This window comes from Neovison vison, chromosome X (assembly GCF_020171115.1).
Source record: "Neovison vison isolate M4711 chromosome X, ASM_NN_V1, whole genome shotgun sequence".
In the NCBI taxonomy this organism is placed as follows: domain Eukaryota; kingdom Metazoa; phylum Chordata; class Mammalia; order Carnivora; family Mustelidae; genus Neogale; species Neogale vison.
Genome location: NC_058105.1, coordinates 82,434,167 through 82,458,223, shown reverse-complemented (window position 1 = coordinate 82,458,223; position 24,057 = coordinate 82,434,167). Strand labels below are relative to the sequence as shown.

Below are 24,057 nucleotides of genomic sequence, written 5' to 3'. Positions count from 1 at the left end.
TTTCTGGCGTCCATCCCCTCCCCAACACCACCTCTGCTGCTGCCTCTGGCTGTGGACCTGCACCTCTTCCCCATCCCCGCCAGGCCTGGGAAGCGGGGTGAGCCTGGATGAGAGCCCCCCAACATGGGGCTCTCCCAGGCCATGGCCAGAGTGCTCCCAGAGAGGAGCCCTGGCCCCTGAGCATCTGCTAGAGGCTTGGCAGAGGCCCCGCGGGGACCGTGTCTTCTGAGGACAAAAGGCGGCGGCCAGCAGGCAGACTGGGGGGTGGCTGGGGGAGGGGGACCGGCAGCCAGGCGGGCAGACGGGTAGCAGGGACCAGCCCTGGCCCCCCTCCCAGCTTGGCGGAGGCATCCAAGATGGGGGTGGGAGTGTGTAGTGGGGGAAGCACCTGCCTGGACCCTCACTTGCCAGCTAGCTGGGCACCCCAAGGCTGTGTGCTGCCCACTTGGTGTTCCCCAGCGTCCCCAGCCCTGCCCGGTGCACCCCTTCGGTGCCTGCTCCCCCTGATGTCTGCGTTTTAGACCAGCCCGGCTGCTGTATCCACGGCAACAGAAGCAGGAGTGTCACTGGCCGCCAGATCACTGAGGGTCCCACAATGTGGCCTGGGCTGTGATTTATCCTGGCTGAGACTGCTTGAGCCCCCTACCTGGATTCCAAGACAGCCCTGCTGAGAGAGTCCAGGTAAGTAATCAGCATCCCTCCACAAGGATTGGGGGGGGGCTTAGATTTCTCTTCTGTCTCCCCACACATATTTCAGAGTCTCCATCACTGCCATGCTCTCTGTCTCTCTCTCACTCGGTTAGTGTGTCCCCCACTCCCGGTCCCCGCTCCATCACAAGGACTATTTGGAGACCCAAGCCTGGAGAGTCCTCTAGCCACCTCCATCTTCCCCAATCCCAAATGTCCCATGAGAAAGGGAACTACCACCTGTTTCCCCACTCCCCACACAGGGTCTGTCTTTATCATTGTGGTTGCGTTGGGGCATGAGGCTGTGTTAATATTCCTGTGTGTGCTAGCTATGGAAGGCATGCATGGGAGTCTCCTCAATGCCTGCACCCTGGGTAGGCTCAGCCTCCTGCAGCTGCCTCCTCTCCCTCTCCCTCCTCCTCCACTCTCCTCCAGGTTCCTTGGTCTGCATGCAGGGTATGTGTGTTTCTGTCTGTGTGTGTGAGCAGGCAGGTGGGTAGACATGACGGGAGAAGCAGATCCCAAAAGACCACCCCCCAGTCTTTCTTTCCTTCTTCCCTCCCTCCCTGCTTCCCTTCCTTTTTACTTTTCCCTGTCTCTCCGCACAGGTAGCACAGACTTTGCTCGATCCCCACTGAAGATACTGCTGTGCTTCCCAGCTAGGGGGAGGAAGCCACCATAGGGAAAGTGGGGTGGGGATGGGAAGCACTTCCAGGCCCTGGGCTGCTTGATGGCCCTGTGGGGGCCAGGACCATACCACACAACCTGCAGGAGCCACAGTGGGGGCCCCAGCTTCCATCCAAGGCTCTCTATGTCTGTTTCACATGTCCATGTTGTGTTTGGGACCCCCAGATCTTATGGCCTTGTGCACAGTGGCCAGTGATCCCTGTGTCTGGAAGGGCAAGAAAGCCCAATACGCGGAGAACGTGGATTCTCCTGGGACACTTCGCCCAGCTCCTAGCTCTGCAACTTTAGTGAGAATGTGCCATTTATTGAACCTCAGTTTTCCCATCTGTCAAAGAGACAGGTAACCCTTCCAGTCATGGGCACGTGTGGTGATTAAATGAGTTGGTGCATGCAAATAAAGGATGTGCTTAGTAGTAGCCCTGAAACGATATCAGCAAAGCTCATGGTCGATATTGTTGATTATTCATGATTAATATTGTTATTGATTATTTGGAGGAGGAACTGGTCCCTCTTCTCCAAGGTCTTGGCAGAGATCTAGAGAGGACAGCAGGTAGGCAAATGGGGGCTGGGGAGTGGAAGGGAGGCAGGAGCAGCTCGATATTGTCACTCTTTCTTTGTAGGTAGTGATAAGTGGTGGCTATGGGCAGAGCCTCCCACCCCCATTCCACTCCAGTCTCCTTTCCCTGTACTTGCCCCTGTGTGTGTGAACACACACACACACGCACATGCATGCATGTGAGCATGCGCGTGCATGTACACACACACACACACACACACACACACACAGGCTTAAGCTCCCATGAGCTAGCAGAGGCCTGGCTTGCAGCCTGCAGCATTCCTGGCCTTGGTGATGTAGGCGTCTCCCTGTCGAGGGGAGACTTGGCAAGAGTTGGGCCTGTGGTCAGTGGTTGGCAGTGCCAAGGCTGAAGCTTCTGAGATCGCAGAGCTTTGGGTAGAGCTGGGGTGTGGCCCATGCAGCAACCAGACCCATGGGAGTACGGGTCCCAGGGATTTGCTAACCTACAGCCTGGATTGGCGGAGGGCAGTGGGGTCTGCTGTCTGGTTTCTGGGTGTGGAGATGTGGTGGAACATTGAATGAGGGGTGGGTGGCTGGAGGAAGGTCCTCAGGGCTGAGGGAGGAGGAGGGGGAGGGGAAAGTCTGAGATCCAAAAGACCTTGTGGTGAGGTTTGGAAGGGGTGGGCTTTGGGGTATAGTGTAGACTTTTCTGAAGAAGTATTTGTTGTGTAAGGGAGAGGACCTAGCCTGTGGTTTGGAGGCATCTGGGCCTGAGAGTGGGTATATATGTGTAACTGAACGTGTGCAGTCTGTGACTATGTGTCTGTCCATGGGAATTGTGGATGTATATGAGTCATCTGTGGACCAGACCACACGGTGGCGTGTGCAAGTGTGTGAGTGTCTGGGTAGGCTTGTGTGTGCAGGGGAGTGGGTATGACTTTGCATGTCTGTCTGGGTGAGCAAATGGGCATGTTTGATTCTGAGGCTGAGTAAGATTGTGCTTCTGTGAGCCAACAGGCCTGTTGAATGTTTAGTTGTATACGTGCGTGTATCAATTTGTCTTTGGGTGTCCATTCTGGTTATATGCATATGAGTATGAGGGTTTCAGAATATCTGGGTATGCATGCCCAATTAGGTGAACATCTAGCTGTATCTGTGTACATTTGTTTGTATCTATGTGTGCACACGAGTGTAGGTATATCTAAATGGTGTGTTTGTGAGTGTAAGGGTGTGTGTGTGTCTGTGTGTCCATGCATGTATGTGTGTGTCAGTATGCTTCTGTGTGGGCGTGTCAGTAATGTAAGTGTATGAGTAGGTCCATTTGTGGATGTCCATGTGGATTCTCCAGCATTTTCAATTGTGTATATGTCTGTTTGTGTGTGTGTGTGTGCGCACGCGTGTGTGTTTGAGTACATAGGTCTGTAGGCAGACCTATGGGTTCACATCTGATTAGGGAAATGTTAGTGTAGATGATCACCCTCATATAATGAGAACTAATTGTGTGGGTGGGGAGCAATGTGTGCATACATATTTTGTGCAAGAAAACATCTTTTGTGGGTATGCCCATGTGTACACATTTGATTCTGTATAGTTATGGCTGTGAGGGTGGGTCTGTGCCTGTGTATATATTCACAAAAGGCTATGTGCATAGGTGAAAGAATGCATTTGGGTACATGTCCAGTTGTGTTTGTGGGTACACTGTTATGTGTGAGTGCAAGTCTGGTTGTGGTATGCATGAGTAGCTAGATTTCATGATACCTGGTGCACATATCTCAATGTGTTTTGTCTGAATTTCTGAATACAAGTGTAAATGTGTCTGTGTAGACATGCCTGTCAGTGATCATTAGTGTACATGTGTATATATATGCTAGTATGTGTGAACATCTGTCTGTGTGTGCATTAGTGTGAACATGTCTTTATACTTGCCCATGTGTTCATACATCTAAGTGTGTGTGTGTGTGTGTGTGTGTGTGAATATGCCTGTGTGTGCCACTCTGACTGTACAGGTGGGTGAATGGACCAGTTTATGCAGTTCTAATTATTTGTATATATGTGTTTGTATTTATTCTGGAGCGTATGTCATAGAGCTGTGTAAGTGAATGTATATACATGCCATACATACATTTGTGGATGTGTGTGTATGTCTTTGCCATGTGTATGTGCTAAGTGTTACCAATTCTTGTGCAGATGTACAAGTTCTTCCATGTGTACATGTGTGTGAACAGAGCTTTGTGTCCAAGTCTATCTGAGAATTTAAGTATAAATGAATCTTCATTTGTTTGCATAGCTTCTCATAGGGGTGTATGAACATGTGTTGAATACACGTGGCATGCATTCTTATTATGATTGTGTGAGTGTGTTTTCTAAGTACATTTGCATCTCCAAGTCTGGTTGTGTGCATATAGGAATGAATGATGTACATGTCTGTGTGCGTGTGAGTATGCTCATAGGAATACATGCCCTGGTGTATGTGTATGTCTATGTGTATCACAATGTTCGTATACGAATACATAGTCTCATTAACGTGCGGGTACACATCTGGGTGTTGATGTACAGGAGTACCCTGTGCATATGTGAGTGTGTGAAAATGCTTATGTGGTCACATCTAGGGGTGTGTGTGTGTATACATTTGGGAGCTCACCTCTGGGTGTCATGTTTGTTCATTGTCTCATTGAGTGTGATGTCCAGTCTGGCTGTCCATGGACATGTGGAAGTATGCCTGTATGTATACCTGTGTTTGTGAGTGAATGTGTGTCATTCGTGGGCGTTATGTCATGTGAATGTATGCGATGCCTGTATGTCTATGTTTGAGAGTAAATGGGTGTGCAGATGTGGGACCAAGTGCTGTGTGAGTGTGCATTGCTGTGGGTGTGCCTATGTGTGGAAATAAGTGTAGGTATTTGTACATGTGCTGGTCTGATGGTCCATATGTAAGAGAGAGACATTTGGCATTGGACCTATGCAGATAGGTCTAATACCTGAGGGAGTGATAGAGGAGGGTGCTTACAAGTCTGTGTGATACTGTGTGTACACCCCATCATTTATTTGTGCAAGCCTAAGACTCAGTGACACCCTGCTAGACCATATCAGCTCTGTGTAGATGTTCTACAGGATGGCAAGCTATAACACCTGAGTAATCCATGACCCTCTTCTGGGGGTTCCCTGCCCTCAACCATGTGCTGGGCTTTTGTGGGACAGTTGGGGAGTGGGTGTCTCAGGATAACTCTTGTCATCATTCACACCCAAGAAGTAGGAACCAATCATGGCTTCCCCTCCTAGGGAAGGGGGCCTGTGACCTTTTAGAAACGGATTTCTTGAAACCCAAAGACCTCCCTTCCCATCCCCCCACTCTTGGAGGCCCAGAACAAAATGGCACTGTTGTGTCTAAGTTTGGCAAATGGTTTTCACAGAGAGCACCCAAATTATGCCATCCAGGCAGAAATCTAGATGTCAATGTGTATGTATAACTGAAGGTATATCTGGGTAGACTATGGTGTGTGTGTGTGTGTGTGTGTGTGTGTAGAAGGTGGTATATTTGGTAAGAGAATGAGAGAATGAGGGGAAAAGAGAGGGACAGGGAGGGAGGGAAGGGATCTAGGTTCTGTGTATGTTAGAGTCTGGGTAAGATATGTATGTGAGACATTTGGCTATATTTTGGAGGGGTGAGTGTAGGTGCATGTAAATGGTGCATTTGTGAGATGCTATAAGAACATTAGTCTATTTGGGTGGAAGATAGCATGAGAGTTACAGTATGGCTGGGTGGGAATATGTGTGAGGCTGTGTGTTTTTAAGGAGTATGTGGGTATGGGTGTATCTGAGTGGTGCAAGAGAGAGTGGGGGGTGTTGGATGATGTATGTGTTTTATAATGTAGATGTATCTGTGTTGTGTTAAGAGAGATTGTGGGTGTTTCTGGGTAGAGTGTGTACACGAAGGAGTAGAGGTGTAATTGCGTGGGAGCATTTAAGTATGGGTCTATCTTGGGGCGCCTGTGTGGCTCAGTGGGTTAAGCCTCTGCCTTCGGCTCAGGTCATGATCTCAGGTTCCCGGGATCGAGCCCCGCACCGGGCTCTCTGCTCAGCAGGGAGCCTGTTTCCCCCTCTCTCTCTCTCTGCCTGCCTCTCTGCCTACTTGTGATCTCTCTCTCTCTCTCTCTCTCTCTCTGTCAAATAAATAAATAAAATCTTTTAAAAAAAAGTATGGGTCTATCTGGAAGTTTTCTAGGTGGGTGAGCATATAGGTCTATTAGGCAGTGGAAATGTGTGACAGAATATATCTAGAAGGTGTGTGTGCATAAGAGAGAGAATTTGGGCACATCTGGGTGATGATGGGGTATGTGTGTGAGCGTATATATGATTGGAGTATCTATGGATGGTGTGTGGGTGTGTATGTGGATGAGATGTGTGTATCACAGGTGTGAGAGAGTATGGGTGTATCTGCATTGTGTGTGTGGAGTGTGGGTATTGTGGTGTTTAAACACTATCAGGTGTTTAAGAGAGAGGGATCTGGATTGTGTGTATGTGTAAAAGAGTGTAGGTGATTCTGAGCGTGTTGGGCGTGTGACAGCATAGATGTATCTGGTGGGAGGAATGTGTAGGTGTAGCTGGATGGTTGTAAGTGTTTGGGTGTAACTGGGTTGGGGGTTATGAGTGAGTGTATCTGGACATCATTTGTGTGAGATGTGGATATATTTGGATGGTGTGTGAGAGACTGTAGTGGTACATGTGGGCTGTGTGTGAGACAGTGTGGGGGTATCATTTGGGTGGAGTGTGTTTTAATATGAGTGTATCTAAATGGTGGGTGGGTGAAAGAACAGGTGTTTTTGGGTGGTGGAATGTGTAGTAAGGCATATCTGGGTGGTGTGTTGTAAGAGCTTTGGTCATGTATCCGGGTGTGGATATGTGTGTGAGGGTGTTTATAATTGGATGGGATATGTGAGAGTTTGGGGGACACATCTGGATGGAAAGCGTGTTTTGGAGTCTGAGTACATCTGAATGGTGTGGAGGGGATGAGAGCAGGGATGTAGCTGGGCAGTGGAGTGTTTGGGGTGGGATAAATGGATGGCCTGTGTAAGAGTTGGATATATCTGAGTGGGATGTGTGTATGTGAATGCAGATGTATTATGTATTTAGATGGTAGTAGAGCATATCTGGTTGATGTGTGTGTGTGTATCTCAATGGTCTGTTTGGGATGAATCTGGATGGTGTATATATGTTTTAGAGGGTGGATGTATCTGGGTTGGGCTGTGTGAGACAGAAAGAGAGTACAAGAGAAAATATGCGTGTATATGGATAGGATTTGTGTGTGAACAGGTATCTCTGGATAATGTGCAGGTATCCGTATGTGCAAACATACTTGGTTGGGAATTTGTGAGTGTGAGTATCCGGGTTGGCTGTGGGTAAGTGTTGTGCCTTTGAATGGTGTGCATGTCATTGTGGGTGTGTGTCTTGATACCATGTGTGAAAGAGACTGTAGGTATGGCTGGGTCAAATATGAGGGCTCTAGGTTAGGGATGTCTGTGGGTTTGAGCATCTCTAAATATTGCGTATTAGAGTGTGGGTGTACTGAGTTGGGAGTTTGCATAAGTGTGGCTGCAGCTGGGTGGGATGGCTGTGAATGTAAGTGTATTGAGGTGTGTGTATATGAGGATGGGATGTGTGTGAGAGTGTGGCTGTATCAGTATTGGGTATGTGTGTGGAAGTGGGTGTGTTGGAATGGTGTGTGTAAGAAAGAGAATGTGCACCTATCTGGGTCGGGGTGTGAGTGTGGGTGTAACTAACCAAGAAGTGTGGGTTTCTCTCTGGCCACCCATGGCTGGGTGGCATGTGAAAGAGAGTATATAGGTCAATCTGTGTGGGGTGTGTGAGTGTATCTGGGTGAGGGTGTGTGCATGTGAGTATATCTTCATAGTGTGTATGAGAGTGTTTGGGTGTATTTGGGTGGGGAATGTATCTGAGAATGTGGGTGTCTCTGCATGTGAGTGTGGGTTTATCCAGATGGTTCGTGGCTGGTGTATCTGGGTGTTTTGTGTGTTTGATAGTGTGGGTGTGTCTGGGTGGGGTGTGTGATTGTAGGTGTGTGTAGGAACATGTACATCTTTCCTAGGGCATATATGCCTCTGCTAGAGTGTCTGTAAATGTGAGCACATTCCTTTTTGTGTATGTGCTTACATAGGTGTGTCTATTGGTAGCCATGTATGTTGGTATGCAGCTTGTGTGTGCATGGGTTTGTGCTAGAGTGGTGTGAATCTGTTCGTGTGTGTGAGGTGAGTGTGTTTCTCCATGTAAGTTCAGTGGACAAGGTCTCTGGAGCCAGGCTCTGGGATTTGCATCCTGGTTCTGCCATTTATTAGCTGTGGGGCTTTGGGCAAGGCACCTAATCTCAATTAAGCCCCAGTTTCTTATTTGTAAAGTAAGGGTAATAATACTATCTATCATCATAGATCAGATGAGTTAATATTTGAAAAGGGCTTAGGACAGTGCCTGGCACACAGTAAGTCCTCTGCGCCATATGAGGTGTTACCTAGTACTACAATTATTGCACATACCTGGTGTGTAAGTAACAGTCTGTGTCCATCTGCAAGTGCAACAGAGTCATTTCTATGTGCGTATTTGCCCCATTCTCTGTATCCATGTGTATGCATAAGTAAGTGAGCAGATTCTGTGTATGTGAGTGTTTTTGTACATAAAATTGGCTTTATACTTATACATGTCCCAGTGTGTATATAAAACCATGAGTGCGTAAGAAAGGAAGTATGTATCTAGGAGGTCAGTGGAGGGGATTTGGCCACACATCTGTATTTCCCAGTGTACATCTGGGTGTATGAATGCACACATTTGTATCTGTGGTGATGTGTGTCCCTGTGAGTGCAGATGTTATCTGGGTTGCTGGTATGCTGCATATGTGTGCACACACACCAGTATTTTTTTTAATTTATTCATTTGACAGAGATACAGAGACAGAGACAGAGAGCACAAGCACAGGGAGAGGCAGAGGGGGAGGAAGAAAACTCCCTGCTGGGCAGGGAGCCCGATGTGGGGCTCAATCCCAGGACCCTGGGATCATGACCTGAGCCGAAGGCAGATGTTTAACCATCTGAGCCACCCAGGCGCCCCACCAGTATGTTTTTATCTGAATATGTAAGCAGGTTTGTAGTAGTCAGAATGTAAATGTGTACGTGTGAATCTTTGTTGAGTCTATACATGTAGGAGGGTTAATATCCAGGTTTATATATGATGATGGTAATGATGATGATGATGTATGTGTATAAATGATTCTGTCCATATGACCGTGTACTAGGATGTATGTCCGTGTTGTATAAGTGAATGCATAGTGTGTGCATCTGAGGATTTGTGTCTGTCTGTGTTTATAAGCATTGGTGATTATGTGGCTGTGTATGTGTGGGTCTGCATTGCTCTGTCTATGCCTGCCTGCCTCTGTGTGTGTGGCAGTGAACCTGAGCCATATGCCAGTATGTGTGAGCATACTGTGTGTATAATGTATGTGTACCAGGGCAACGTTTGTATAAAACAGTGGATTTTAAAAAATTTTTTGTTTAAATTCAATTAATTAGTGTATTACTATGTATTATTGGTTTACCAATAATACCAATAATGTATTATTGGTTTCATAGTTGGAGGTCAGTGGTTCATCAGTCTTATATAATACCTGGTGCTCATTACACCCTGTGCCCTCCTTAATGTCCATCACCAGTTACACTATCCCCCCACTCCTCTCCCCTCCAGCAAACCTCAGTTTGTTTCCTATGATTAAGAGTTTCTTGTGGTTCTTCTCCCTCTGATTTCATCTTGTTTTATTTTTTTCTCTCTTCCCCTATGATCTTCTGTTTTGTTTCTTAAATTCCATATATGAGTGAGATCACATGATAATTGTCTTTCTCTGATTTACTTACTTCTCTTAGCATGATACCTTCTAGTTCCATCCATGTCATTGCAAATGGCAAGATTTCATGTTTTTTTGATGGTTGAGTAGTATTCCATAAAATCATGGATTATAATCTCTTAATGTAAGAGCCTGGGGTGGGGGAGAGCCTGGATCTATAGCATACGAATTGGACTACCCTGTGTGTGAATGTCAGTTTTTACGTCTATGCATGCATGATTGTGTCTGAAAGAGTGTAGATCCATATGATTTGTTGTTTGTTTGTTTTTTTAAGAGAGAGAATACGGGAGTGGGGAAGGAGGGAGGAGCAGAGGGAGAGAGAGAATCTTAAGTAGGCTCCAGCGCAGGGCCCCAGTTGGGGTCAATCTCATGACCCTGAGAACATGACTTGAGCTGAAATCAAGAGTCTGTTGCCTAACTGATGGAGCCATCCAGGTGCCCCATGCCCCACACATCAATAATCGTATGCCCCTGGTTCATACGATTTGGTTTGTGTGTGTATGTGTCTGCATGTGCCCATGCACGTGGTGAGTTTTCCTCTGCCTACGCCTGTATTTCTATTGAAGGGTGGTTATCTGTGTGTGTGTATGTTTGTGTGTGTTTTGTATATCTTTGCATGATTTGCCGGTAGGTGGGTACCTACACACATACCTAACTTTCTGTATAGAAGAGGAGTGTGTGTGTGTGAGTGTGTGTGCGTGTGTGGGTGTACCAGTACACATTCACCTGATTGTGCTTATCAGCTGGTGTAAGTCTGGATGTGAATGCAAACTTGAATCTCGATGTACACGTGTTCCTGTGTGCACTTCTCTGTCCATGTGTACTGGTGTGTCTATGCAGTGTAACTGGATGTGAATGTTTTAGGGCACTCCCAATCTGGCACACGGAGAAGGTGAAATATCTATATGGCACATTGGAGTAAACTGAAGAAGATTAAGGGGTACTGGGGCTTGGTGAAAAGAAATTCCTTAACATTTTCTTTACACTATACAAATTGTGATGAAGAAAACAAACAATGCAAAGTTTTAGGGGAGTTATTAAATATTGAATTTGTATACAAGTTTCAAGTGAAATATTTTCAGGATTTTTTCATATTACACTGAGCTCACTTCTGGAAACTTAACCTTTATTCACTAATGCAAGTTTGTAATGGTCAGCTTTCATGCCCACTTCTGAGCCTTTGATCGTGACTGCCTTTATTTTATGGTAATTTGACTCCTTTAAGGACATTTTTGTCATGATTTGGTAAAGTAGTTTGTGCTGAGCATCAATCTTCTACATCAACTTATTGTGTTTCTTGGTAACCCCGCCCCCCTCAAAAGCCAAATGAAACAACCATTAGTACTTCTGACACAGATATAAACATCTATTGTGACCTGCTACTTCTTGACCTTGGAAAGCCTGTTGATGAAGGTTAAGACCTAGTCCATGGAGGTTGTGAGACACCATTTGCCTTAATGTCTTCAGTAATTAGCTTGAATGTATAAAACATAGCTACATGATTCTGCAAGTCAGCAAAACTCACCTTAAAAGCATCAGCTTTGGGGTCATCAGGTACCATTTTGGTTTCTCTGAAGCTTTCACACCATACTAACCTTTCTTAAGAAATGCAACAACTAACTGCTTATTCATCCCTCTGTTTTACCTCCTTTTGGTAACTCACTTGTTTTTGCCCTGGCCAAGCAAAGACCCAGGTTTTATGCTCAAAAGAGCTAATGATCTCTTTTGTGTCTTGGTGATCACCACCAACAGGAAACTGCTTGCGTGAGTAGGTGGCAGCAAATGGCCAAAGAGGTTTTTTTTTTTTTAAAACTCCTTTCTTATCAATAATCGGAACTTGGATAATTCCTAGTCTTTGTTTTTTTAAAGTATTTTACTTGTTTATTTGACAGAGAGAGGGAGAGAGATCACAATAGGCAGAGGGGCAGGCAAAGAGAGAGAAGGAAGCAGGCTCCCTGCTGAGCAGAGAGCCCAATGCGGTACTCGATCCCAGGACCCTGAGATCATGACTTGAGCAGAGGCAGAGGCCCAATCCACTGAGCTACCCAGGTGCCCAATTCATAGTCTTTGAATTTTGTGCTTCAAAGAGAGGATCCTTCTTTAAATCTAACACTTCCTTTTTTTCTTTCAATCAAACATGATGTTGAAATTTCTTGTAACAAATGCACATAAATTTTGAATCCAACCAAAAATTTTCATTTTGAGTATTTCAAAAGAATTTATGAACCTTTTGCCCTAAGTAGACACAGATATTGCTCTACTCATCTTACTAAGTCTTTTTTAGTTGTCAACTTAATAACACCAACTAATTTTCACTCAGGGAACCATACATGACCTCATTTCTAAGTTGAAGTTTGGGTTTGAATCCATAAAACTTGACAGTATACATTCATATATTTTTGAGTGTCTTAAAATTTTCTGATGTAATTTTAGTCACGTGCTCAGAGTCTTATGTTGAAATGAGTGAACATCAAATCTGCAAATGAGAATCATTCACAAAAATGCTGATAATTTTCTTTTTTAACATCTTAATTTAATTTTATTTTTTTCAGTGTTCCAAGATTCATTGTTTATGCACCACACCCAATGCTCCATGCAATACGTGCCCTCCTTAATACCCACCACCAGGCTCACACATCCCCACAACCCCTCCCCTCCAAAACCCTCAGTTTGTTTCTTTTAGCTCATAAATTTTTGATAGAATTCTTACACATTTAAGTTTAAAACAATAGAGAAAAGTGTACTGATCCCAAGGCTTCACAGAAATCCAACACACAGGTGGGTAGTAACTTGGATTTAATCAAATTCACTTAACATCATTTACTGTGGAAATTATACCTATAGGTAAACTTTTATAGGTGAGTGCTCCTTGGTGCATGAATCTTGGCATTTTCAGAACAAATTCCAGATGTAAACTTCATGCCATATCAACAGCAGCGTCAGTCCACAGACTAATGCAGAGTTTCCATAATAATAGAAAATATTCGTGTATCACTTTGAATATTTCAACCTTGAATATTCACTTTGAATATTTCAAATATTCAAGGTTGAATATTTCAACCTTGAATATTTCAACTTATTTTAGTGTTTCTTGCATTTCTCTTCAGGCTCTCTGACCAGTACTATGAATTGAGCACAATTAATCAATATTTAGAGATGCATCAATATAAAATGAAAACCCTTTTGATTCATCAGTCTTCTGAGTTAGTGTCATTTCAGTGTCCTTTGACCCATCATCACTGTGTCTCCTAATAGCAATAATTGAAAGTGACCTCTTTCCTATCTTTTTACTTCATTGGTCACAAACATGATGTGCACAATTTCCCGGCAGACTACTAGAACGTTCCTGGCAGAACGCTGAGATACTACTGGAAGGGGCATTTTAGCTTTGCTTGTTAATCACGCAATCCTGTCACTAGCTGGTTAAGCTCTATCTAAGAATTTTCTAACCCAAATTAAAAAGAGAAAAGAAGGGGGCGCCTGGGTGGCTCAGTGGGTTAAAGCCTCTGCCTTCAGCTTGGGTCATGGTCCCAGGGTCCTGGGATAGAGCCCTGCATCGGGCTCTCTGCTCAGCAGGGAGCCTGCTTCCCTTCCTCTCTCTCTGCCTGGCTCTCTGCCTACTTGTGATCTCTGTCTGTCAAATAAATAAATAAAATCTTTTTTAAAAAAAGAAAAAAGAATGTTCTAACCCATCTCATAAAAGAGTCAGATTTCTTAATTTGCATTTTCAGATGCTTTCTAAAAGTCCAAATATTTCTCTTTGTCAGAGTGCTTCATGGCCAGTTGGCCAACATAGCCTACTAGGAAATAAAGTTTCTTTTTAAAAATCTTTTTAATTTAAATTCAGTTAGCCAACCTACAGTACATCGTTAGTCTCAGATGTAGTGTTCAACAATTTATCAGTTGCACATAACACCGAGTGCGAAGTTTCTTTTGATAACTATTCCACACAAACTGGACACACAGATGGCGGATGAGAGGGCTTATTTGGGAGCTGGGTCCAAATTTCATACAATCCTTATTAAACTGCTGAAATCAGGGACAGCCTGGAGTTTTTGGAGGGGAGACTGTGTTTGTCTTGTGAGTCTCCTGATTTTCCAGCTTTAATTATAAAATCCATTTTGATGGGAAAAGAAATATCTTAAAAATTAAGTCTACTTGAGGGTGCCTGTGTGGCTCAGTGGGTTAAAGCCTCTGCCTTCAGCTCAGGTCATGATCCCGGGGTCCTGGGATCGAACCCCGCATTGGGCTCTCTGCTCAGTGGGGAGCCTGCTTCCTCCTCCCTCTCTGCCTGCCTCTCTGCCTACTTGTGATCTCTGTCTGTCAAATAAATAAATAAAATCTTTAAAAAAAATTAAGTCTACTTGAATATGAAGTATTGAAGGGGTCAGCAGATACTAGTGACTTCTGAAAACTGATTTAAATACAAAAACAATTTGAGGTCTCCTGCATTCTTAAGAGAACAGCATTTTGGAAACAAAGCCTTAAAGTTTGGGTTTCCCTTTACTGGGTCAATTCAATACAACCACAGTCAGGCTTTATTCTTTTATTGACAAATGTTTTTACCTAAAACAAAAGGTAATAATTTATTATGAAATAAATTATGAAATCCCACCAATAATCAGATTTTGCTAATTTTTAATACTAAAAGCCAATCACAAGTTAATCAGTAAATAAACGAAGAAATAATAAAAATTACATTGTAACATTTTTAAAAGAGTCCTTTTCGAAACACCACAATAGAGTTATGGATGAATGGTATAATATGCTTCTGAATACTCTGGAAGTGGGGGAAGTGGGTGAGGTTATAGGCAAAACAAGATCCTAAGGGTTGATCATTAGTGAATCTGGGCAATGGGTGCACTGAAATTCATTACAGGACTCTTTCTACTTTTTTTTCTTTTTAAGATTTTATTTATTTGTCAGAAAGAGAGAGCACAGGCATGGAGAGCAGCAGGCAGTGGGAGAAGCAGGCTTCCTGCTGAGCAAGGAGCCCGACATGGGGCTCCATCCCAGGACCCTGGGATCATGATCTGGGCCGGAGGCAGACGCTTAATCAACTGAGCCTCCCAGGCATCCCTCTTTCTATTTTTTTATATCTGAAATGTTTTAGGAGGAAAAAGTTTTTTTTTTTATAAAAGAAGAACAATCAGGGCAATTAACAAAATTGTTATATTCTCTTTATATATGCAACTCTATAAAATTAATAATAATAACTGTCATGCAACTATTTTTATAGAAAAGAAGTTGTGAAAAAGTTTAAATAAGGTCAAATTAAAAAGAAAAACAGGTGTTGTACATGTATAGGCAAAACCAGAAAACCTCACTGATCAAAGAGTGGCAATCAAAGTAATAATCAGACTATCTGGGATGTTTCAGCAAGAAGCGATCCAAACATTTACAACCTCCCTTTGACCCCCTAGAGCCTCTCTTGGTCTGGTTCCCTGCTGTGAGTCAAGCAGCTCTGCTAATGTTTCCACCTGTGCCTGAAGGAGTTGGCTGGTATGTGCATGTGTGAGGGTTTGTCTCTGTGTATAGACCTGTTGCAGGGTGTTTGTACACAGGGGCGGTTTTTCTATTTGCGGTTGGTTGTGCTTGCACATTGCAAGGGTGTGTGTGTGTGTGTGTGTGTGTGTGTGTATTGGAGCTGGTATACTTCTCTGCACAAGTGAGTATGTATACGAATGGGTATCTATGTACCTGTGCCAGGATGTACTTGTCTTTTGGTGAGTGTGCCTAAATTATGTGAAAGGGTTTGGATTAGTTGGCCTCTGTGTGTTAGAGTATGTATGTGTGTGTATATATGAACAGTTTTTGCTTGTCTGTTTTTTTCTCTATGCAAATATATCTATGGATATCTGAGGGGGATTCTGTCTGTGTGTACATACGTGTGTGTGTGCATGTGCCGAGTTTCAAGTGCATGTGAGTATGGCGACATATGTAAGTGACTTTGAGTATTATTGTGTAACAGTTTTTGTATGTGATGATATAGGTATGCACTGTGTACATGCCTGTGTCACAGAAGTTTTTCTGATTATGCGAGAGAATTTAAATAATTAGGTAGATTGTATATATGAGTCTCTGTGTGAGTAGGTTTGCATATGTGTATCTATCAGGATTTGAGTGTTCATCTGTGTGTGTATGTATGTATGTGTGTTAGGGGAGTTACAATTGTGGGTTTATGAGCCATTGCACATGTGTATGTGTCTGAGTGTGTCTGTGTATATGAGCAGTTCTCAGCCCCCTCATACCTAACACCCTATTTTACATACCATATTTTGTAACACCCATTTACTATATAAACATGAAGTTCTTAGATAATATAATCTCTCTGCACATATAATTTCAAAAGAAAATCCATATAGTATTTCATATGATATGCATATTTTCTGAGCTCTAATACCAAAAAAATTCATTAAAGGAAAGTTTTGATTTATAAGGTAGTAATTTGTATTTTGATATGTGAAGCTTTGAGCATGAAACTCCTCAGGAAATTCAATAAGGTAGTTAGAGGCTTGTAACATCTTATGAGTAAAGGTGGATTTGGAAGGGGAAAAACCAAAAAGTTGCCCCTTTTGCTCAAAGTGCAGGAAAATGACAGGCAGAGGCCTAGGGGTGATATTTTCCGAAATAGTTAACAACTCAAAGAAAGTGCTTTCCCAAACAAAGTGCAGTCTCCTCTGGACTTAGCTGACAGCTATTTTCCTGAATAATTCAGGATATATTAAACTAGGGGGAATTTTGTGAAATAGAGTTCTTAGATTCAGGTTTCAGTTCATTACAAACCCAAAGTCCTAGGGGATTCGGGACATATGCTGAGTGTGTAGAACCGCCCCACACATCACTGGATGGCCAGCATCCTTGCTCTGGACCCCTAAATGTTAGAAGTACATCCTGCACCCCAGCCTTGTGGCAACCAAAAATGCTCCTGCAGATTTCCAAGGTGTCCCATAGGGGGCAGTAATGCCTATGTTGAGGATGATGCCCTGGCATTTAGGCAGGTTATACTCTGTCTGTGGAAGAACATATACGGTGTGTGCCTGTGCATGTGCATGTGCGTGTGAGGTGATGTCCCTGTGTGTGAGCCGGTTGTTGTCCGTAGGTCTCCACAACAGGATCCTATGTGTCTGTGTGAGCGTGTGTGTAGTTGTCTGCATATCTTTCTTAGGGCGTCGGGGCATAGGCAAGTGTGTATGTGTTTGCATCTGCTCACACTTTTAGCCTAGGATGGGCCTAAGCTGTGGCTGCCAGTCTGCTTAGAACCCTCTCCTCACTTGTAGAGTCGCCCCAGCTTTCTAGGCAACACCAGGATTTTGTTCGTTTGCTATTGTTTTGTGTTGTTTTATTTCATTTTAGTGTGTGTTTGCTTTGGTTTGCTTTCCCTGAGACTCTGGGCTACAAATTATCCACCTTCTGGATCTTAGTGTGTTTCTCTGTGTCTCCCTCTCTATCTTTATTTCTGCTTCTCTCTGTCTCTATCTCTGCCTCTTTCCCAACCCGTCTCTTTTTCTCTCTCTTCTCTTTCCTGGCATTATCCCTCGCCTATCTCTCCCTCTTTGTCTCTCTCTTTCTCCTTCCCTTCTTCCCTCTCTCCTTTTGTCTCTCTCACTTTCTTCTCTTTCTTTCTCTCTCCTTCTATGTCTCTCTTTTTCTCTCTCTCTGTCTCTACTTTTCTGTCTCTATTTTTCTTCTTTCATGCTCTATGTGTGTCTCTCTCTTTTTTCCCCTCACTCTTCTTCCTCCTTTGTCTCTATTTCTGTCTTTTCCTGTTTGTGTGGAAGTACTGTTCCCTTTCTCTGTTTATTTTTCCCCTTCTCCCTCCTATGTCTCAGTCTCTTTCTCACAAACATCTCTCTTCTGTCACTCTCTGCGTGCTTCTCTGATTCTCTTTTATATTCAATCTCTCTGTCCCTAATCCTTTCCCCCTGCTTCCCCTCAAGGCTGAGGAGTGAGTGTGTGTGTGTGTGTGTGTGTGTGTGTGTACACATTTACGCGCACCCAGCTGTCAGCTGGTCTACAGTTCTGTGGGAGCTATCAGGCCTTGAGGGGGCTGAAAGGGGACCCACGAAACCCACTTCTCCCAAGCCCCTGCCTTAGCATCTTCTCATGGCTTTTTGGCACTGTGTCTGAGACCAGGGTGCCATGAAAAAGCTTGGCTCCAGGTGGCTGTGGCAGGCCATGTTGGAGCAATCTGGGAAAAAATACCAAGGGGTGACTTCCTGGGAGAGAGAAGGTAGAAAGGTTCCACTCAGCCCCGTGTCCCTCAATCTCAAGCCCAACCCAGCCCGCAAAGGTCTGAGCTTCTCCAGCTTGCTGCCTTCCCTTTGGAACCTACCATGTTACATCATCACACTCCTTGCCCCCCTGCCCCCGGTCCAAACACACCAGAAGCCCTCCTGCCCTCCACCTCCTGCCACCAAGCCTTGCCTGTGCCCTCTCACTCCTGTACTGCCCAGGCTGCTTTTTCAGCAAATCCTACCGGGATGCCTCCAGGCAGCCCTCCCTGAGCCACCAGCTGTTTTAGTCCCTCAACCAACTGATCTGACAGCCTTTGACTGAGGGCCTACTGTGCTATGCACTGCTCTTCTAGAAGAGAGTGTCTGAGTCTCTAATCCCCGACCTGTGGAGCTTTCATTCTAATAGGGAGAGGCAGACAATAAACCGAATTTTAAGTAAATTATATAATGCATTAGAAGAGGTAAGTTCTACGAAGAAAAATAAAGCAGGGCAAGGGTCACAGAGTGTTGTTGATTCTCACCTGAATTACTGTAGGAGTCTCTTATGTAGTCTCCCTACTTCATCCTTTGCCCCACCTGGTTTGTGCTCCTCATACCAACAAGGGGGATCCTTTTCAACCCCAAGTCATATCACACCTCACCTCTGCTCCCTTGGCTCTCATCTCATTCAAAGTAAAAGTCCTCATCATGGCCTCCATGATCTGGCCTCACCACCTTTCTGACCTTACCGCCCACTGCTTTTTGATCACTCACTCTGTTCCAGGAGTAGTGGTCTCCTTGCTCTTCCCCAAATACACCACGTGTGATTCCACCTTGGGGCATTTGTGCTAGCTGTTTCCTCTACCTAGACTTCTCTTTTCTCCAATACCCACATGGCTCACTCTCACCTTCTTTAAGTCTTTGCTTAGATGACACCTCCTCCATGAAGCCTTCCCTGTCCATTTCATCTAAAAGTAGACCTCCTCCACCCCTAGGACTTCCTAACCCCTTTCCCTCCTTTACTTTTCTTTTTAGGAACTTATCATCATCTGGCCTACTATACTCCACCTGTATGTCTTCTTTATCAATTAGAATATCAGCTCCGTAAGGGCAGGGGTCCTTTTTTATCTGGTTCACAGCTGCGGCCCTAGTGGCTGGCACAAGTAGATGCTCAGTAAATCGTTTTTCAATGAATGAATGCACACAAGCACACTCACATCTTTATAGTCACAATACTCCCTCCCCCACTTAAAATAAAAACCCAAGTCCGGGGGGCCTGGGTGGCTCAGTCGTTAAGTGTCTGCCTTCGGCTTAGGTCAGGTCATGATCCCAGGGTCCTGGGATCAAGCCCTGCATCAGGCTCCCTGCTCAGCAGGAAGCCTGCTTCTCCCTCTCCCACTCCCCCTGCTTGTGTTCCCTCTCTCGCTGTGTCTCACTCTGTCAAATAAATAAAATCTTTAAAAAACAGACAAACAAACAAACCAAGTCCGTGTCATGGCCCACAGCCCTGTACAATCTGGATCCAGACCCCTCCCTACTTTATACCACTGTCTCCCCTGCCTGACCTTTTCCAACCACACTGGTCTTCCCACTCTTTCTTGAGCATGCTAAGTGCATTCCTGATCATGAATAAGAAAGCTCATTTAATGGCTGGCTACCAGCATTAACAAAAAATCGTGAAATAGAAGAGAACTAACGGAGTACATTACACAGAGGGTCAGTCGTGTTTTGTGAAACTTTTGGTTCAGTTATGTGTGCACGTATGTGTATGTGTACGAGGTTGTAATGTAAAATGTTTGTCTTACTATGGGTAGCAGTCAAAAAAGTTTGAAGAACATAACCTTAGGGCTTTGCAAAGGGGGAGAAGAGCTGCACCAACACCCCTGCCCCACAGACCCACCAATGGAGGAAACAGGTAAAGGAGAATATCCAGAGAGGTGAAACAGCCTCCTCACCCAGCAAGAAGGGGGTAGGAGCAGGAGCAGGAGTGGGCCAGGGGCAGGACCTGATACCAGCTGGGGAATAAGTGTGGAGACCATGTAGACCCACTAACACTGCCCTTTCTATTTCTTCCTCACCTTTCCATCTGTATCTCTCTGTCTCTTTTCCTTGTGTTTCTTTCTATCTTCCCCCCCATCTCTCTCTCTCTCTCTCTCCTTCCTTTCCCTCTCTCCCTGTCTTTCTGATTCTGTTTCTTCTTATCTCTGCTCATTCTCATCCCCACATTTGCCTCTCAATTTGTATCCATTTATATCTTTGTCACCATTTTCATTTCGTTCTATCCTTTCTTGCCTCTCTCTCTGTGCCTCTGTCTGGGTTTTTCTCTCTGGCTCTCTCCTGCCATCATCTCTCTGTCTCTCTATGTCTGTGTCTCCACCATTATCCCCATTTGCAGGTGCAGCCCAGCAGGACAACTGATGGAGTCCCCCAGGACCCATCGAATACCAGACTGGCTGATCCCATAGGGCTGGGAGCAGCCCCTGCCCCTCAGTATGGCCAACACAACTGGAGAGCCCGAAGAGGTGAGCGGCGCACTGTCCCCGCCATCAGCATCAGCTTATGTGAAGCTGGTGCTGCTGGGACTGATCATGTGTGTAAGCCTGGCGGGCAACGCCATCTTGTCGCTGCTGGTGCTCAAGGAGCGTGCCCTGCACAAGGCTCCTTATTACTTTCTGCTGGACCTGTGCCTGGCCGACGGCATACGCTCTGCCGTCTGCTTCCCCTTTGTGCTGGCTTCTGTGCGCCACGGCTCCTCATGGACCTTCAGTGCACTCAGCTGCAAAATTGTGGCCTTTATGGCCGTGCTCTTTTGCTTCCATGCGGCCTTCATGCTGTTCTGCATCAGCGTCACCCGCTACATGGCCATCGCCCACCACCGCTTCTACGCCAAGCGCATGACACTCTGGACATGCGCAGCTGTCATCTGCATGGCCTGGACCCTATCTGTGGCCATGGCCTTCCCACCCGTCTTTGATGTGGGCACCTACAAATTTATCCGTGAGGAGGACCAGTGCATCTTTGAGCATCGCTACTTCAAGGCCAATGACACGCTGGGCTTCATGCTTATGTTGGCTGTGCTCATGGCAGCTACACATGCTGTCTATGGCAAGCTGCTCCTCTTCGAGTATCGTCACCGCAAGATGAAGCCAGTGCAGATGGTGCCAGCCATCAGCCAGAACTGGACATTCCATGGTCCTGGGGCCACCGGCCAGGCTGCTGCCAACTGGATCGCTGGCTTTGGCCGTGGGCCCATGCCACCAACCCTGCTGGGTATTAGGCAGAATGGGCACGCAGCCAGCCGGCGGCTGCTGGGCATGGACGAGGTCAAGGGTGAAAAGCAGCTGGGCCGTATGTTCTACGCGATCACACTGCTCTTCTTGCTCCTCTGGTCACCCTACATTGTGGCCTGCTATTGGCGAGTGTTTGTGAAAGCCTGTGCCGTGCCCCACCGTTACCTGGCCACTGCTGTTTGGATGAGCTTCGCCCAGGCTGCTGTCAACCCGATCGTCTGCTTCCTGCTCAACAAGGACCTCAAGAAGTGCCTGAGGACTCACGCCCCCTGCTGGGGCACAGGAGGTGCCCCGGCTCCCAGAGAACCCTACTGTGTTATGTGAAGCAAGCTGGTAGACAGACAGGCAGGGAGATGGTCATGGCTACCATAATGGAGCCAGCAGTAAGGGAAGGGTGGGCCCCATATAGGAGCCTTTCTTTCTGAGCTCCAGCCCTAGCCCCTTGAACCACTCAGAATCTAGGCATCTTTGCCAACACCTCCCCAGGGTTGGAGACTGTGGTGGGGGACTAGAAAAGAGGCTTTTCTAATTGTGGGGCCTGTCTCCACTGCCTCCTTCTCCACTTCTACAATCTCTCTCCTTCCCCCCCTTCTCTCTCTTCCTTTCTCAGAAGTGACAATTCAGAAAAAGAAATTAAGACTGAAAATGCAGGTCTTTCTACTAACAGCTGAGGAGACGGGCTTTCTTGCTTTAATGTCTCTCCTTCTGACATTGTCCAGAAGGGGGAAATTTGTTCTGTAAAATAGACTTCCAGAGCTCTTATTGCCCCCTCTGCTCCCATGCACCCTTCCCTTCCGAGTCCTTTAGCAAGGGCAGGATGTTGAGGGAGAAATTTATCTGCTGACAACAGGGACCAAAGAGGGTGCTGGGTCCCCCAGGAGCAGAGACGTTTAATTGCTATGTTGTGTGCGATGTTGTTTTAAGCTAACCCTGGTCCCAAGCCTGATTTCCTCTCCCTCCCCACCATGTCCAGACCTCCCAAGTGTTTCTTGAGCATCTGTTCTAGAAGCCAGGAGGGGAGGGAGAAGGACCTCTGGGATGGGTCCATGCTAGGTGAAGAATGGGATGTGAGCTGCACGCATCGAGTTGAAGAGACCCGAGCTTGGCTGCATTCTTTCGAGCTGCCTCCTGGATCCCCAGTCCCCAACTCTTCTTCCTGAGGATGGAAATCCACTCCAGCCTCACTAGGGTTGATATGGGTGCCATATAGGCAGGTGCATTCCCCCAGGGAAGTGTAGGAAGAGAGCAAAACTCCCCAGAGTAACTGGATCCCAGTGCCTGGGTCAGAGCAGAACTCGGCCCCAGAATTGTCTCCTGGGTTCACACTGTTCTTCTGAGGATGAAAAGTTGGGGGATGGCATAAGCTCCAAGGCACTGTGGACTGGAGTCCATTCCTATCTGACCTTGTTTGGTCCCCTTCAAGCCTCGGGGGTCTGTCTCAAGCCCCTCTTGGTAGCCCTAGGCCTTCTGGGACCTCAGCCCCCAACTTCCTTTCCCAGAACAGCCCTTCTCCCTCTTCTTCCCTCCACCCAAAATGGAGCAGACTGCAGCCAGATTCTCCAGGTGGGAGAGCCCAAGCCTCCCTCCCAGGGCAGAGTCCACTCTGGGCTCACATCACTGCCAGTTCTTATGGACTGGTGAGCCAAGCTGGCATTCTTTTGCCTGGCCTTGCCCAGATTCTTTATCCCTCCTCTCCCATTTCCTGGGGGAGGGGGAGATCTGTATTTATCTATCCTCCTTTCCCTTCCTGATAGAAGCTGTTGTCCTAAGCTCTTTCCCTACCCCCAAGACAGCCCCAGAATTGGGGAAGCCTTGACCCAAGAGGAATGGGGAGGGCACTCTAGGCAGGAGAGACATTAATGAGCCTAGCTGTGGAGTGGCCCTGGAAAGGCAGGCCAGAGTGGCTGAGAGGCTGGGGTGGAGGGTACCTGTTCTCTCAGTGATAGTGATGGGGGTGCCTTTCCCAGGGAGTGGGGTGGGGGGGAACCACAGGGGTGGGGGTAGGTAGGGTATATTCTGGAGGGTTTTCCTCCATTTCTTTTTTCTATCTGCCTGGATTCACCATTGGATTTTGTAAATGGAAAACTGAAAAGAACAATGGATGTCTTCTCTTTCTGACTCTGTGTGTGTGTGTGTGTGTGTGTGTGTGTGTGTCCTGTCTGCATGACCACATGTGGGGAGGTATGGTCAAGTGGGACTGTGTCTGTGGACTTTGTGTGGGAGGCATCACTGCCTGGTGCACACATGTGAGCAAATGCTGTATGTGGAGACATATGGCACACACACACACACACACACACACACACACACGTATGCACCTAATTGAAAGGAGACAAACTAGAGTATTCGCCTGCAGTAAGAAGTAGAGTGGTCGAAGAATAGAATTTTAGAGCCATACATATGTATGCAGCAAGAGGGTAGACTCCCATCTTGTAAAATCTTACTCCTTTGGCCCAGGCTCTGAACATGGAGGACAGGATACTTGAGAACCCTATCTCTTCCATAGCCTGGAGCGCCCTGGGTACCATCCAACTCCTGTGTCAGTCTCCTTCCCAAAACGCGAACAAGGTGTTCCTGAAAGTGGACCACTTTGGAGACTAGGGACTGGGAATTGGGGATCAAACTTGAATGGGGGAAATAACGGGGTTAGAAAATGTCCCCTACAAGTAATGGCTTCTGGAGGGACTGCTCAATCTGGGATGGGAGCCCTTCCGAAGTGTCCACTGTATACATCTGGGACTTTGGTAAGCTTTGACTAAA

At 46.0% G+C, this 24,057-nt stretch overlaps 1 protein-coding gene across 1 annotated transcript; it reads left to right on the top strand.

Annotated features, from left to right (window-relative positions):
- Positions 1 to 299: 299 nt before the first annotated feature.
- On the top strand, positions 300 to 23,242 carry GPR173 (G protein-coupled receptor 173). The gene is made up of 2 exons (XM_044235630.1): positions 300 to 681; positions 20,403 to 23,242. The coding sequence occupies exon 2, from the start codon at positions 20,500 to 20,502 to the stop codon at positions 21,619 to 21,621; it is 1,122 nt and encodes a 373-aa protein (XP_044091565.1). The 5' UTR covers positions 300 to 681; positions 20,403 to 20,499; the 3' UTR covers positions 21,622 to 23,242.
- The last annotated feature ends 815 nt before the right edge of the window (positions 23,243 to 24,057 follow it).